This window comes from Rhinatrema bivittatum, chromosome 4 (assembly GCF_901001135.1).
Source record: "Rhinatrema bivittatum chromosome 4, aRhiBiv1.1, whole genome shotgun sequence".
Lineage (NCBI taxonomy): Eukaryota > Metazoa > Chordata > Amphibia > Gymnophiona > Rhinatrematidae > Rhinatrema > Rhinatrema bivittatum.
The window spans coordinates 15,022,981-15,036,615 of NC_042618.1; the positions used below are offsets into that span (position 1 = coordinate 15,022,981).

Consider the following 13,635-nt stretch of genomic DNA (forward strand, 5'->3'; position numbering starts at 1 on the left):
TACCCTCCCCCAACCCCTCCCTGACCTCCCACCCCTCCCCTCTCCCTACCACCCCTATGGCATCCCATCCTCCTTCACCCCCCCTCCCGCCCTCTCCTCCTTGTCTCTTGTTCTTCAATTTTTGCTACACAGCCCTCTATCCAGCCCGCCTCAGCTGATTCCCCCTAGCCCCCCCCACCCTATCTCAGCTCCCTGCTAGAGTGCCCCAGTGACTGTTGTCACCAACCTGTTTACCAAGTTATTTAAGTTATATAAGATGTTATATTCATATTTGTATAAGTTACCAATTGGTCACCACTATGTATAAGTTGTTTATCCTGTAAACCGGAGTGAAGGCATCCCGCTATACTTCGGTATAAAAAAGCCTCGAAATAAATAAATAAATAAATTTGGCCTGTGGATTCGGTTTTCTGTTTTGACTGTGCATAAAAAATAACACACACAAAGAATAAATAATGTTTTGTGATGTTCTTTTTGGAAGGATAGGCAGGCTGGAGCCTAATAGGTAAACATTATAAACGTGGAAAGGAGTGAAAATCATTGGGGAAAAATAGAGTATAACCGGCATGATGTGATTGTATCATGAATGCCGGTATATAAAATTTTAAATAAATAAATTTAAATAAATAGTGAAAAGGCAATAACAAACCAAACATGTCAAAATATGGATAATTCAAAAACTGGCAGAATTTGCTATTTTATTTCATCAACAATTTTCCTGTTATCTTGGACATGGTGACATTTAATTTCTGTGCTGGCAAAACAGTTCCTAGAATGAAGTGATTACAAACAATTCATTAATTAAGTCTTTTAGATGTGTCATTTTTTCATTCTGTTCTGTCCTATATAAAGCTGTATGCTTAAGATAATTCTTTCACAATTAATTCTTGATTAATAGACAGAGAAATCTGTAACCTAAATTAATCCCGTATTCAGAATATCAAGCAGAATGCTTACTTTTGTGTAATACCTCGTTCACTCATTTTATCTGCTAGAAGATCTGTTTGTCTAAGATTAGATCCGTTGAGATGAGAATGACCCTAAGCACCAATGAGGTAAGAATGATAAAGCGCTAGTGCAGGCTAGCCCATGTGGAAGACCTGGGTTTGATTCCTAGTTCAGGTTTTCCATTCCCCAGATTGACCAGGGCTGGGAATGCTCTGGAGTCAGCATTCGTAGCCCCTGCTGGGAAGGAGATGCAGCCATTGCTCAACAGTGACACCTAGTGGCTGGATTTAAGACTCATAATTGTAGGGTTTTGAGAGGAGCCCTGCTGTAGGGCTCCCTTGGGGGATATAAAATAGAGGAAACATTTCCTGGTAGTTGTGATCTTAGCCCCAGTTCCAATTAAGCCAGAGCTTTCCAAACCAGTACTGGAGACCCCACAGTCTGGTTTTCAGGATATCCGCAGTGAATATGCATGAGAGAAATTTGCATATACTGAGTCTCCATGATAAGCACATATATCTCATGTATATTCATTGCAGATATCCTGAAAACCCAACTGGCTATGGGGTCCCAGGACAGGTTTGGGAAGCTCTGCATTAAGCTGAAAGCCCAAAAGAGCAGGAGGAAAGTGACATTCCCCTAGCCTCGCACCCCCCCCCCCCCCCCCAAACAAGCCATAAAACACTAGGGTGTCCTTGTTAAATGTCATTTTGCTTGGCTGACTGGCATGCATTCTGTATTTATAAGGCAACTTCATTCAAGGGAAGGCAAACTGTTCCATAGTGCAAAATCATTTCATCCTATTACTTAAAAAATCTTTATAAAATCTTTATCTATGAATTTGAAATGTGGTGATTCCTTATAATAAAGAACTACATTAGTGATCTTAATTTATCTGCTTTCATATTTTGTTTCTGTTCTAGTATGTTGGATGGGTTTCATACCATATTTCCATCTCCCCTCCCAGACAATCTACCCAACGAACAATGTTTTCTTTGCTGGCTGAAGACGGAGTGAATTCTCCTGAGATTATACCTCTGTGCCAGATTTATACTTGCGAGAGACATGGCCGTAGAGGCAGCTATCTCGCCTCTCACCCAGTGCATACACCCGAGCTCCGTCAGTTCTAGAGGACGAGAGACTCAAACTCTTGTGCTACAATGTGTGTCATGGTGAAAAGTAGGGTAATATTTGGTACTGGTATTTCTCATGATCTGCATCTCCTTTCTAAACTGTATAATATCTTGTCAGAAAAGTAACTGTTTACAGGGGTCTAAGAGTACATTCCATGGTGTAAATTTTGCAACATATCTCTTGGCTGGCAATGATGTGCTTTCTTTTTTTATTCTGTACTCATGTTCTAAGGTTCTTACTACTATTTACTATGCATTTATTTTTTCTGACCTTTTTTTTTTTCATATTTTTTTTTTGTGAAGTGAACAGGTCTCCATCCATTCCCAAATATGGTCTGGCAAGTCCATTTAAAGGACATTTCAGTACTAAGAGCAATGGTAAGTGTATGTTTTTTATGCAATAAATTGGTTTCTTTCTCTTCATGACTATGGGCCCTTTTTTGTTCCTGACCCAAAATAGGTTATTCAGGATTAGTACCAGGTGGGGATAGGGTCTGTGAGGAATTCTGTACAATTCTGTGGGCTGTCAGCTTTCTTTTTACATTTCTCATTTAATTATTTGCAAGATGTCATGTCAGAGCCTGAACCTAGACTGGTGCACTATATTCTCGTGTCTGTTGTAAAACCAACTCAGTAACCATCTATATACATTTTATGGAGTCTTAGTTGCCTTGGGACATTTTCATCTGACTTTCAATGAGGTGGTTTTATTGTATATTAAATTAATGAGCATATTTTTTTGTCTTAAAAGATTTTTATTTGTATTTTGGTTAAAAGATCAGCTTGCCTAATAGAATCCCAAAACATATCTAGTATTCAGTTCCTCTGTTTGATTAATTAGAATATCATGCTTCAAACCCTAAAAAGCAACTAGATTACTTTTTGCATTAACCTGGTTCATTTCCTGAACTGGAATGGAATTTGTGGTTAAAATTCATTGTACTTCATCCCATTTTGAACTATTAAAGACCTGGCTCTTCAAACAGGCATACCCAGAGTAGGACCCTACTCCATAAATTCACCCCCGCAGTTTTTGCCTCTAAACTACTAACACTCATGCCATGTTATGATGTTACTATGTTAGGATGTTATCGTGTGTTATCATGTTACTTCTCTACTTATCTGCAGCCTTATATCCCTCTCCTTCGTTAGCTTCTCCTCTAGATTCCTAGTTACCCCAACCCCTTTCTCTGTTTAATGTAATTTCTACCTGCAGTTTTGGATGTAAACCGATATGATGTTCTTACTAATATCGGTATAGAAAAGCCTCTAAATAAAATAAATAAATATTCAAGTAATAAAATGGTTGAAAAATAAATGTTTTCTGTAAGAAGTATTGTCATATTGATGGTCCAGCATCTAATAACTGGGTTCAATTAACATCAGGACTGGATGTCAGCTGCATAATGTATTAGGGGATACCAGAATTCATTTTGGGCCAAAAGCTGACAATGGGAACTTTAAGTGTAAAACTGGATTGCTGTAGGTTGTATGATTATTGGAACATATTGATATTGCCTTGTAGGCTCACTGCTGTACAGAAGCACTGCTAATCTCTGAAACGCAAACTGGAAAGGTTTTTTAAATAGTGCAGTGCTGAAGTTATAAATAGTTTTAAACAAACAAGTGAACTTGTTGTTTTTGTTTGAGAATAATGTGCTTGATTGAATCTTTAGCCACTTTGTAGCCAGGTTTTGCTTCTTTTAACTGGCTGCAACTGACTTTTTGATGTGCCACCTTAAAGTTTGTAACTATCAGGTATGTTTTGATGTTACAGCTTTTTGCACTGGCTCTTCCAGCAGACTGAGTGATCAGTTCCGAATCCAAGATCACATGACTGCTCACTACAATAAAATTCTTTCAGCAAAAGGTAAAAATATTCATATGTGTTTGTCACCCAATTTTCCTCTATAGTTTTGTTGAGTACAGAGCTTATAGCAGCTTGGCTAATAGAGAAAACATTTCAACATTAATTGGACTTTTTTATATATGTGTGTCCTTCATTTATTTCAGTATACTAGTATATGTCTGGTGGTAACAGTTTCCTAGAAACAATGTCTGATCAATGTAACTTGTCTTATTTTGAAAATTTGATTCATTGTGTGTGCATCAGCAAAATATTTTTCAAAACTATAAAAATTTTGTATTTTATAATTCATAAACTGAGTTTCTGGGTTAATATTTAGCACAATCTTATAAGTACTGTATTTATTTATTTAAAATAATGTATATCTTAAACTATCTACAGTCCTAATCGGATAATAAAGATTACATATGTAACAACATAAAACCATAACAGAAACAATACATATCATTTGACATCATAACACAAAAAGTGACCGATTACCTATAAAACACCACCTAATCCTAACACTAACCATCTAGGCCTGTATGATAGCTACTGCCATGCACCATCAATTTTAAATTGCCACAGATCCACTAGCTGATGTTCCAGTGGTCTGGCTAAATACAATGCCTGATTGCTTTCTGAATGTGTGGGTGCAAATTATCGTCCTTAAAGGGTCTGTCAGAGAATTCCACAATAGTGGGCCTGCCATGAAGAACATTCATGCCTGGGATTCCACAAGTCTGAGGGTGCATTGAGCAGATTATACCCAGAAGTTCTTAGTAAATGGGGAGCCTATAAATCCTCAAGACCACATTTGGGAAAATTAGTACATTGTCACTTAGAGCCTTAGGTAATGCTGAGTTTTCTTTATCTCACACTGAAGTATAATAGGCACAGTTACAAGTTGCATAACCTCTTGGAAGCCTAAGCTATCCATATTCAGTCAGTGCAAGCACTGGATAGTCCCTCATCCTGACTGATCAGCAAGACACCGGGAGAGCAAGTAGGGTTGCTAACTTCTAATGCTAGCTGGGACCAGCACACAGGCCCTATGTCTTTCTCTGCGCACCCCAGTTCCCAGCAGATACAGGCATACCCAAGCAAACATTTCATTTAAGCAAGAACACATGCACCCCAGCACATGAAACTGGTAGTTCTGCTGATAACCACTAACAGGAGGAGCAATTTGATTGCATTCCCTTGAATAAAATTACATTGTGGGGGCAATTTTCGAGCTGTCTGCATTGGTGCAAAGTCCATGAGTAATTTTACCCAGACTTTTTTCCAGTTTTGAAATTGAAAGTACCTGAAAATTATCTTGGGAAAACTACTGGTAGACACACACGCAATTCTGTGTAGGTAGTTTTCCTGAGAAGAAATACACACACACTTTTGAAAATTCAAAAGAATTCTCTTAAGTGCAAGCCCCTCTCCCATCCTACCCTTAGGAACACCTCTTCTCACTGCGGGTAAAGTTATGAGTGTAGCAATACTACGTGTAAGTTTACCCACCCACAGGGAGGGCAGTTTTCATAAGCTCATTTCCATGGGTGAAGCACTGTTACCTGTGGAAATGGCTTTCGGAATTACCCTACCTTTGTACTGCATGCATTTTTGAACCCAGGTTGGAGCAACAACCCGAGGTATCTTAGAAAACTGCTGATGACCCTTAAAATCATGTCCTGCTGTATGTTGCGTAGGAGGTGGATCCTTGGGCTGAGGTGGTGTTGACGCAACCCATAGGCGAGGGCCTATGGGTCCCCACCGTCAGCAGGCGGAGTCGGCTGAAGCTGGAGACCACTGGAGCTTCACCTATACCAGCCCACGTTCCCCTCGGGTTGAGCCTTCAGGTGCCGGGGCCAGCAGGACTTAGGCGGGCCTCAAGGTTAAGTACAGGGAGTAGATGGTTCAGCCCAGAGACAGCAGCCAGCAGATGGCGTGGTCCTATCCTGGATGGGATATGGAACAGGAACTCAAGCACCAAGGAACAAGAAGGAACTGAAGGTGCCTGAGCAAAGGGAGGCCGAAGCCTTAATAGTCCAGAGAATGTGTCCAGAGAATAAGGACAGAGGCATCACTGTCAAGCTTGAATGGAAGCTGGCGGCACTAGGAAGGTGTAGCATGCAACGTGGAACTCTGGACTCTAGAAAGTCTGAGGCGAAGTTCGTAGCAATGGTCAAGGCACGGAGAAGGCAGGCGTAGTCAGTCGTAGCAATAGTCAAGGCACGGAGAAGGCAGGCATGGTCAGACGAAGCAATGGTCAAGGCACGGAGAAGGCAGGCGTGGTCAGACGTAGCAATGGTCAGATGGAGCAATGATCAAGGCACAGAGAAGGCAGGTGGTCAGGCTTGGGGAAGGCAGGCAAGGACAGGCGTAGCAGTGGTCAGGCTTGGAGAAGGCAGGCAAGGTCAGGCGTAGCAGTGGTCAGGCTTGGAGAAGGCAGGCAAGGTCAGGCATAGCGATGGTCAGAACCAGGAAGTCAATCAGCACACAGACGAGACAAATACGGAACAGGAACCAGCAACTTGGAGAAACAGGAACATGAAGCAAGGCTCACGAAGAAGCAACGAGTACAAGGAAACTTGGAACAGGAGACCAAGGAGACCTGTTGCAAAGGCAATGCTTCAGTGCGAGGCCTGAGCATTTAAGCGCGGAGGGAACTGACGTCAGCATCCGGGTCCATGGCCAGGTTCCCGCCGCGGGCTCTTTAAAGGTTTTACTGGTGTGCGCGCATACGCCTAGGGAGGGGCGTGGTGCCGCCTGCGGCGTCTCTCCGTGAACCCCGTGGAGAGGCCCGACGGATGGAGGCATCCTGGCTGGAGGTCCCGGGAAACGGAGCAGGGCCGGAGGGGCTGGCGGAAGTCCGAGATGGGGACTGGCGGCCCACCACCGTCAGCAATGAGGAGCTGGAGCCCGAAGCTTGTGTAGAGAGGTGAGAGGGCCGCACCGCAGGGCTGCCGCAGGCAGCAAGCGTAACACTGTAGAGTAGATTTTCTACCACTTTCATCTCTTTTTTTCTTTTCTACGAATATTAAGAATTATATTCATAGTAATTAGCAAAGAAACCAGAGTTCAGATCAAAAAAATGAAAAACATGAAAATTAAACCATTTTGGGGTCAATATTCAAAATTGGCCAGTTCAGTAACTTAGGCCTAGATTCATCATTCCGCTATAAATGTAGTGGAATGATGAGCTGCCACGAAAAAAGGGGCTGGGACAATAAAAGGGGTGGGGGGGGGGGCAATAGTGTGCAGCTGGCCGCATTGTGGCGATGCGGTTTCGTCTGCCGCAGGTGCAGCCGTGTTGCACACTATCGCCCCCATAGCGCCACGGCAAAAGTGATGCTATTTCCTGTGCTACTGCCGGCGATAATGTCCAAAACATTATCGCCGGCAGCAGTGCCGCCACCTCATTACCCTTAACCCCACCCAAACTCCTCCCTAACTCCACCCCTTCCCCTTCACGATAACGGCCCATCGTATTTTAGAAAATGACCCTATTAGCTGGTTAGAACTTATCCAGCTAAGTTTCGATGTATATTCAGCGGCTTAGCTATGTCGCTGAATATACACGAATAACTGATCACTTAATCATAGAAGTCTAACCGGCTAAGTAACAAGTATAAGAAAAAAAAAAAGAGTGCATGGCTTGCTGGGCAGACTGGATGGGCCGTTTGGTCGTCTTCTGCCGTCATTTCTATGTTTCTATGTTTCTATATGTTTCTAAGTTTAGACCTGTTCTAGGGCACATCTAGCTTAGTTGTACAATTTATGTGGCTAAGTCCAAATATCGGCAGTTAATCACATAAGTTGTATGGGTAATTCGCCCACTTTATGCTCACTTATGTCGCTAACATTTTAGCTGTTTAAAGGGCTTATATAGCTAAGCAGCAGCTGCTGAATAGGACGTATTATTCAGTGGCTGCTACTTAGCCGCAGAAGTCCTGCTTATCCAGCTAAATAAGCACTGAACGCGCTTTGAGTATCAGGCCTGTTGTAAACATATCTACATACAAGTCTTATTTGACTTGGAAGATAATACCAAAGAGGGAATATTTTTTAAAATGTTGTGTTTATTTTTATAAATGATGTTGTACACTTTAGAGAGAGAAAATCTTCTTCCCTGTACTTACCCAGATCAGTCCAGACTTCTGGGTTTTGCCTCCCTTCCAGCAATGGAGACAGAGAAAGTTTCGCTGACACTGGCATATAACCTGGTGTGCCACCTGCAGTTCGCTAGTATTTCTCTGTCTCCAGCAGATGGTGGTGAAGCAAAACTTGCAGTCTGAGTAGTTTAAAAAAAAAAAAAAAAGCGGATTACAATTTTAAACTGGAAGAGTTCCTCCCAGAAGATTAGTAGGTCCTGGTGCGGCCATCCCTTCTGGTTGAGGCTTGGACGAGCAAGGGGTTGGAAGCCCCTTCTTACTTCGGTACTTTCGCCAAGGAGGGGGATAACTGGTGGTGCCGGTTCCCTCCCCCCCCCACCCCCACTAAGAGGACAACCAGTGCTGCAGCCCTGCTTCAGGGAAATGTTTGCTTATCTTTTAAAGTTTGATTTAAAAAAAAAAAAAAAAAGTATGAAGTGTTTTTCTTTTTCGATCGAGGCTCGTTAGCAATGTGGTGGGGGGAGTTGTAGGTGGCTCGGTGGGGGGAATCTGTTCCTCTTCATATTTCTTTTTGCAGCGGCGGCCATTTTCGCACAGCAGTAGACCACTGGGGGCCATACAGCACTGCAGTTATGTGCAGCCTGTGGAGAGGAAAGCAGAATCTGTTCCCGATGCCGCTCCAGGGGAGAGGGCAGCTCGGGGATGGCATAGAGACCGGCGGAAAGGCATCGGGCACCAGCAGGGTCCATGAGGGTTACCAATGCAGGTGATGGCATCGTCTCGATTTTAGCAGGAGCGGTGGCTATCTTGGCTTTCTTCTCTGCAGCTGCTGAAAAGGCGGGAGAAGGGGGAGCCCTTCCCTCACTGCTCTCCCCAGTCGATAGAAGACCCACAGAGGCCCAGTGGTCTTGAGTACCTCTGTTTGAGGAGGATGAGGACCTCCTGGGTCAGGATTCTGAGGATACTGCTGCTTTTTCTCCTGACTTCATGCTGCTTCTTCACAAGCTTACTGCGCCAGGAAAGCCACAGGACACAGATTTTCCAGGAGCAGAAGTCCGTAGCATCAGGGTTGTAGCAAGCAGTCCAAAAGATGTGATTGGGTGGGTCAACCAAGGTTCAGCGAGCTCTAAGTCAGACCACCCACTCTATGGACACATATGAGCCGTCGGGAGAGTTGGATGGTGGGGAGCCTCTGGTGGAGGTACCTTAGGGGGCGAATATTCCTCCAGACCATCAGGATCCAGATGAGGAACAGGGTCAAACCCCTACTGTGGAAGGAGACAATCCGAAAGTTCGTCAGTTTCACAGAGAAAGCTATGGCCCCTGATTCCTTGTGTTCTGAAGGAGCTCGGAATAAAAGAGCCGCAGGATGGATTTGACCATGGAGGGCTTAAGAGATCTGACGAAGGCCTTTCCTTTTCATAAGTTGGTGAAAAAGCTGGTGTTTCAGGAGTGTGAGACTCCAGAGACAAGCTTGAAGGTGGGCAGAACTATGGATAAGCTGTATCCCTTGCCGGAGGTCACATTGGACTTATTGTGTCTGTCAAAGGTGGATGCCTCCGATTTCGGCTATTACAAAAAAAACTATTCCTGTGGTTGGTTCTGCTGTGCTTAAGGATATGCAAAATAGGAAGCTAGATTTTTGAGGTGTCTACCCTGGGTTTTCGAGTGCAGTATACAGCAGCTTTATGCTTCGGGCTGGTTTGTGCTGGGTGCAGCAATTACAGTTTGGTAAGGCAATGTCAGTGGCAGAGTCCAAGCAGGGCAAGTGGCTGGAAGCTGTGGTGGCCCATGGAGTGGACGCATTGTATGACCTCCTCCGCACTTCCTCCAGGACTAGGATGCCTGCGGTCTCGGCCAAGCAGCTCCTTTTGTTGCTGAACTAGTCGGAGGATGTTTGTTTAAGTCTCACCTTGGGGTGTTACCCTTTAAGGGGATGTTACTTTTTGGCGAGGACTCAGAGGCGCTGCTAAAGCAGCTAGGTGAGAACTCCCAGGGGGATGTGAGGTCCTGGTGGGGCCATCCCCCCTGGTTTGAGGCGAACGAGCAGGGGGCTGGTGACTCTTCTAATGGCTCGGTCTGGAGGTCCGTGGGGTGGATATTTGGTGGTCCAGATCCCTCATCCCCCACGAGGCAGTGGTGGAACCTGCTGGCAGTTCTGCACTGAAAGCCCAGTGGAGCAGGGAAGTATCACTGTTATACAGTTTGTCCTGGGCTGGTTTGCTAAGGTTTGGCAAAAGGCGAATGATATAGCCAGTGGTCCGGCTCCTTTCTGATCTCCCATGTGGCCTGCGCTCCTGGAACCTGAACCTCTACACCAAAGGAGAGTATTGGTTTCTATGTATCTCAGAGAGTAAAAAAAGAAAAAAGAGAAGAAGGAACTAGGAGGAGAAATCTGTGCAGCAGTGAGGTTCCAGAGGGGGAAGCTACCTCAGCAGCTTGGGGAGCTCAGCAATGTGGTTTTTAGTTTAGCAGCTTCTTCGCCTAGGGAAGAGGCCAGGTGTTGGCTCCATAGCACTGAGGGTCTGTCCCCCTGCATGCTGTTGAGACACTGGCGGTGCTACAGGTGCCGGAAGGAACAGCGTGTGCGTGCAGCAAAAGTGTTTGGGAGTTTGCATCTAGTATGACTGCACCGGTAGACCAAGCTTCGTGGGTGATGGGGTCCAGTGCTGAAGCTTTCCCTATCAGCGTGGAAACGGTGGCCATTTTTTGATCCCCTAACAGCTTTGGCGAGAGAGGTAGGGGAATCCCCTCCTCAACTATCGCAGGTGGTTTCCTGTCCCGCAGAGGTGCAGAGAGGCACTTGCACTGAGGAGTCGTCTCTGGTCCTGGTAGAGGTCTCCTGCTGGTTTTAACTGGCTTATGTGCTATCAAGTAAATTTTAAAAGCCCGCTGCGCGTAAGAAACGGGTTACATGTGTGGCTGGGCCTTGTGCACGCTGCGCGCATTTTAAAACAGACCTGGTCACGCACATAACCCCTGTTACATGCAGAAGGGGACGGGCCAGGGAGCGTGGGGGGGGGGGGCGGAATGGAGGCTGGCCGGGACAGTGGTCATTAGCCGCTGTCCCAGGGAAGCACATGCCAGTAGCCAGCTGGTGCATGGAAAATACTTCTGCTCCAGAGAAGCAATAAATAGGTAAAATCAAAAAATTTTGGGTAGCTAGGTAGGAGTTAGGAGTCGGGGTGGAGAGCGGAAAGGGAAGGAAGGTTAGGCAGGGGAGTAGGGAAGTTCCCTCCCAGTCTGCTTCTTAATTGGAGCGGACTGGGAGGGAACTGAAAAAAAGACCACTTGCGTCATCGGGCATAATTTGAAAATCCCCCTCCCCCGCGCATATGAGGATGTTAAAATCCAGCGCACATGTGCACGTGTACATGCGTGCACCAACGTGCGCATATTATAAAATCAGTGGGTCCATGTGCATGCATGGTTTTGAAAATCACCCCCAAAGTGTATTTCGAAGGGCGCTGGCTCTTGGCTTCAGTCTCCATGGATTCTCAGCCAGCCAAGAGGCCTAAGCAGTTGAGCAATTCTTCACGCCGATGATATTTGATGCCAGATGTTAAACGAATCCAGGCCTAAATGCGCGGAAGGTGCAGGTAGGGTTTACTTAGCCATGTGGTAGTCCACAGCAACGGTTCTTTTTTCGTGTGTGTAGGCATGTGCGCAAACTCTCGCTGCGTGGTGGTTGCACATGCATAAGGCCATGCCCTAGATTTAGGTGCGTATATCTGCATCCTAGTCTCGAGCATGTATTGGCACAGCTATTTGTGCGCATACGAATATGACCTATAGGAGCGCGTTTTTGCGCATGTACTTGTGCACGTATGACCGTGACCTGGTCATGAGCACGTATTTGTGTGCATCCTGGAGGGGTGTGTGTGTATTACCGTGTGGCATTGGTGTGTGCACAGGAGGCCGCCTAGAGCCAAAGTTCAGGACAGCTAGGCACAGGGGATTAAAAGGTCCAAGCGCCTTGCTATCTGTGAGACTTGCTGTCTGATAGCAATTCAGTCCTCATTCTGTCTCTATTTGTGCCAGCAATTTGACTACTACAGTGTTTGCCCATGTGGAGACATCCCCTCGGCCTATGGTGTCTCTGGAGGGGGAGTGGAGGAGTAGGAGTCGAGGCAATGGTCAGTTCTCCTCCCTTGTTCCCGAGGGCAGAAACAGTGCTCCCTTGGCTGCAAGGGATTCTCCTGTATGTTTTTTCGCCATGGCCGCTGGTGGGCAAAGTCTTATGGTGGGTTGAGAGACATCCAGGGGAAGTGATTCTGGTAGTGCCGCAGTAACCTGGTTTGCGGATTGGTTCAGTCTCGCAGTGGACGGGCCACTGTGGCTCACTCATCTCTCCAACCTCTTACATCAAGGTCACTTCTGTCTCACAGCTTGTTTTTTGGGAGCAAGTGTTTGAGGGGTAATGGATATCCTGATGATGTCATTTCCACCCTATTGCAGGCCAGGAAAACATTGACGTCTTTGGCCTGATTGCAGGTGTAGAGAGTTTTTTTAGATTTGATGCAAAGAGCAGAGTGTTACTCCTATTCGGGCGACTATGGCGCACATTTTGTCTTACAACGAGGCTTGGTAAAACAATTGGTTTTCAACTCTCTCAGAGTTCAAGTGGCAGCTATAGTCTGTCTCAGGGGCAGGGTGCAGGGTGTATCCCTGTTGTGGTGCGATTTTTCTGGGGGGAGCGAAACATTTGCGACCTCTGGTAGGAAGTTGTGTCTCCCCTGGAATCTTGATTGAGTTCTCAGAGGATCATGTGCGGCTCTGTTTGAACCGATTTGAAGAGCTAGAAGAATTTCGGAGGTATGAGCTCTGTAATGCAGGGATCCTTTTCTAAAGATAATGGAGGCGAGAGTCTCGTTGCGTACAGTTCCTTCTTTGCTGCCGAAGGTGGTGGTGTTTTGTCACTTAAATCAATTGGTGGAGCTTCCAGCTTTTCTGAACCTGGATGATTCGGTACCTCATAAGAAGGAGTTGAGTTATTTGGATGTGAAGCATGCCTTGTTACGTTATCTTAACGTCACTAACAGCTTTAGGCTGTCTGATCATCTTTTTGTGCTATGGAGTGATGCAAAGAAGGGTCAGATGGCTTTGAAGGCCACCATTGCGCGGTGGTTGAGAGAGGCGATGTTTGGTGTACATATGTCAGGGCCATGTGATTCCTATTGGCTTGAGGCCTCTCTATTCGGTCTCAAGTGGCATCCGGGGCCGATTGCCAGCAGGTGTCGCCACAAGAGATTTGTAGGGTGGCTGCGTGGAAATCGTTGCACACTTTCGCCAGACATTTCTGTTTGGATGTCCACACTCCAGATACCATGGGCTTTGGTGATAGTCTACTTTGAGCAGTTGCAGTCCCACCCTGTTTAGGGAAGCTTTGGTACATCCCAGGAGTCTGGACTGATCTGGGTACGTACAGGGAAAGGAAAATTGGTTCTTACCTGCTAATTTTCGTTCCTCTAGTACCACAGATCAATCCAGAGTCCCGCCCAGTTTGGAGTGCTTGATCTGTTATTGTAAATACTCTGAAGGTTGGCACAGGTTGTCTTTTTGGTTTTCTTTTGATCTAAAGGTTGGACAGTATTGTTTT

General features: G+C 45.6%; 1 protein-coding gene across 3 annotated transcripts in view; it reads left to right on the plus strand.

Moving 5' to 3' along the window:
• The window catches only part of SPATA7 (spermatogenesis associated 7), a 191,367-nt gene that overhangs the window by 22,457 nt on the left and 155,275 nt on the right, over window positions 1-13,635 (plus strand). For 2 of the 3 annotated variants that reach the window (XM_029597738.1, XM_029597739.1), the window contains exons 2-3: window positions 2,385-2,459; window positions 3,859-3,951. In XM_029597738.1, coding sequence (XP_029453598.1) covers window positions 2,385-2,459; window positions 3,859-3,951 — 168 coding nt within the window. Of the gene's footprint in view, window positions 1-2,384; window positions 2,460-3,858; window positions 3,952-13,635 lie in introns of those variants that run through there. The other variant, XM_029597743.1, reaches the window with a different exon arrangement.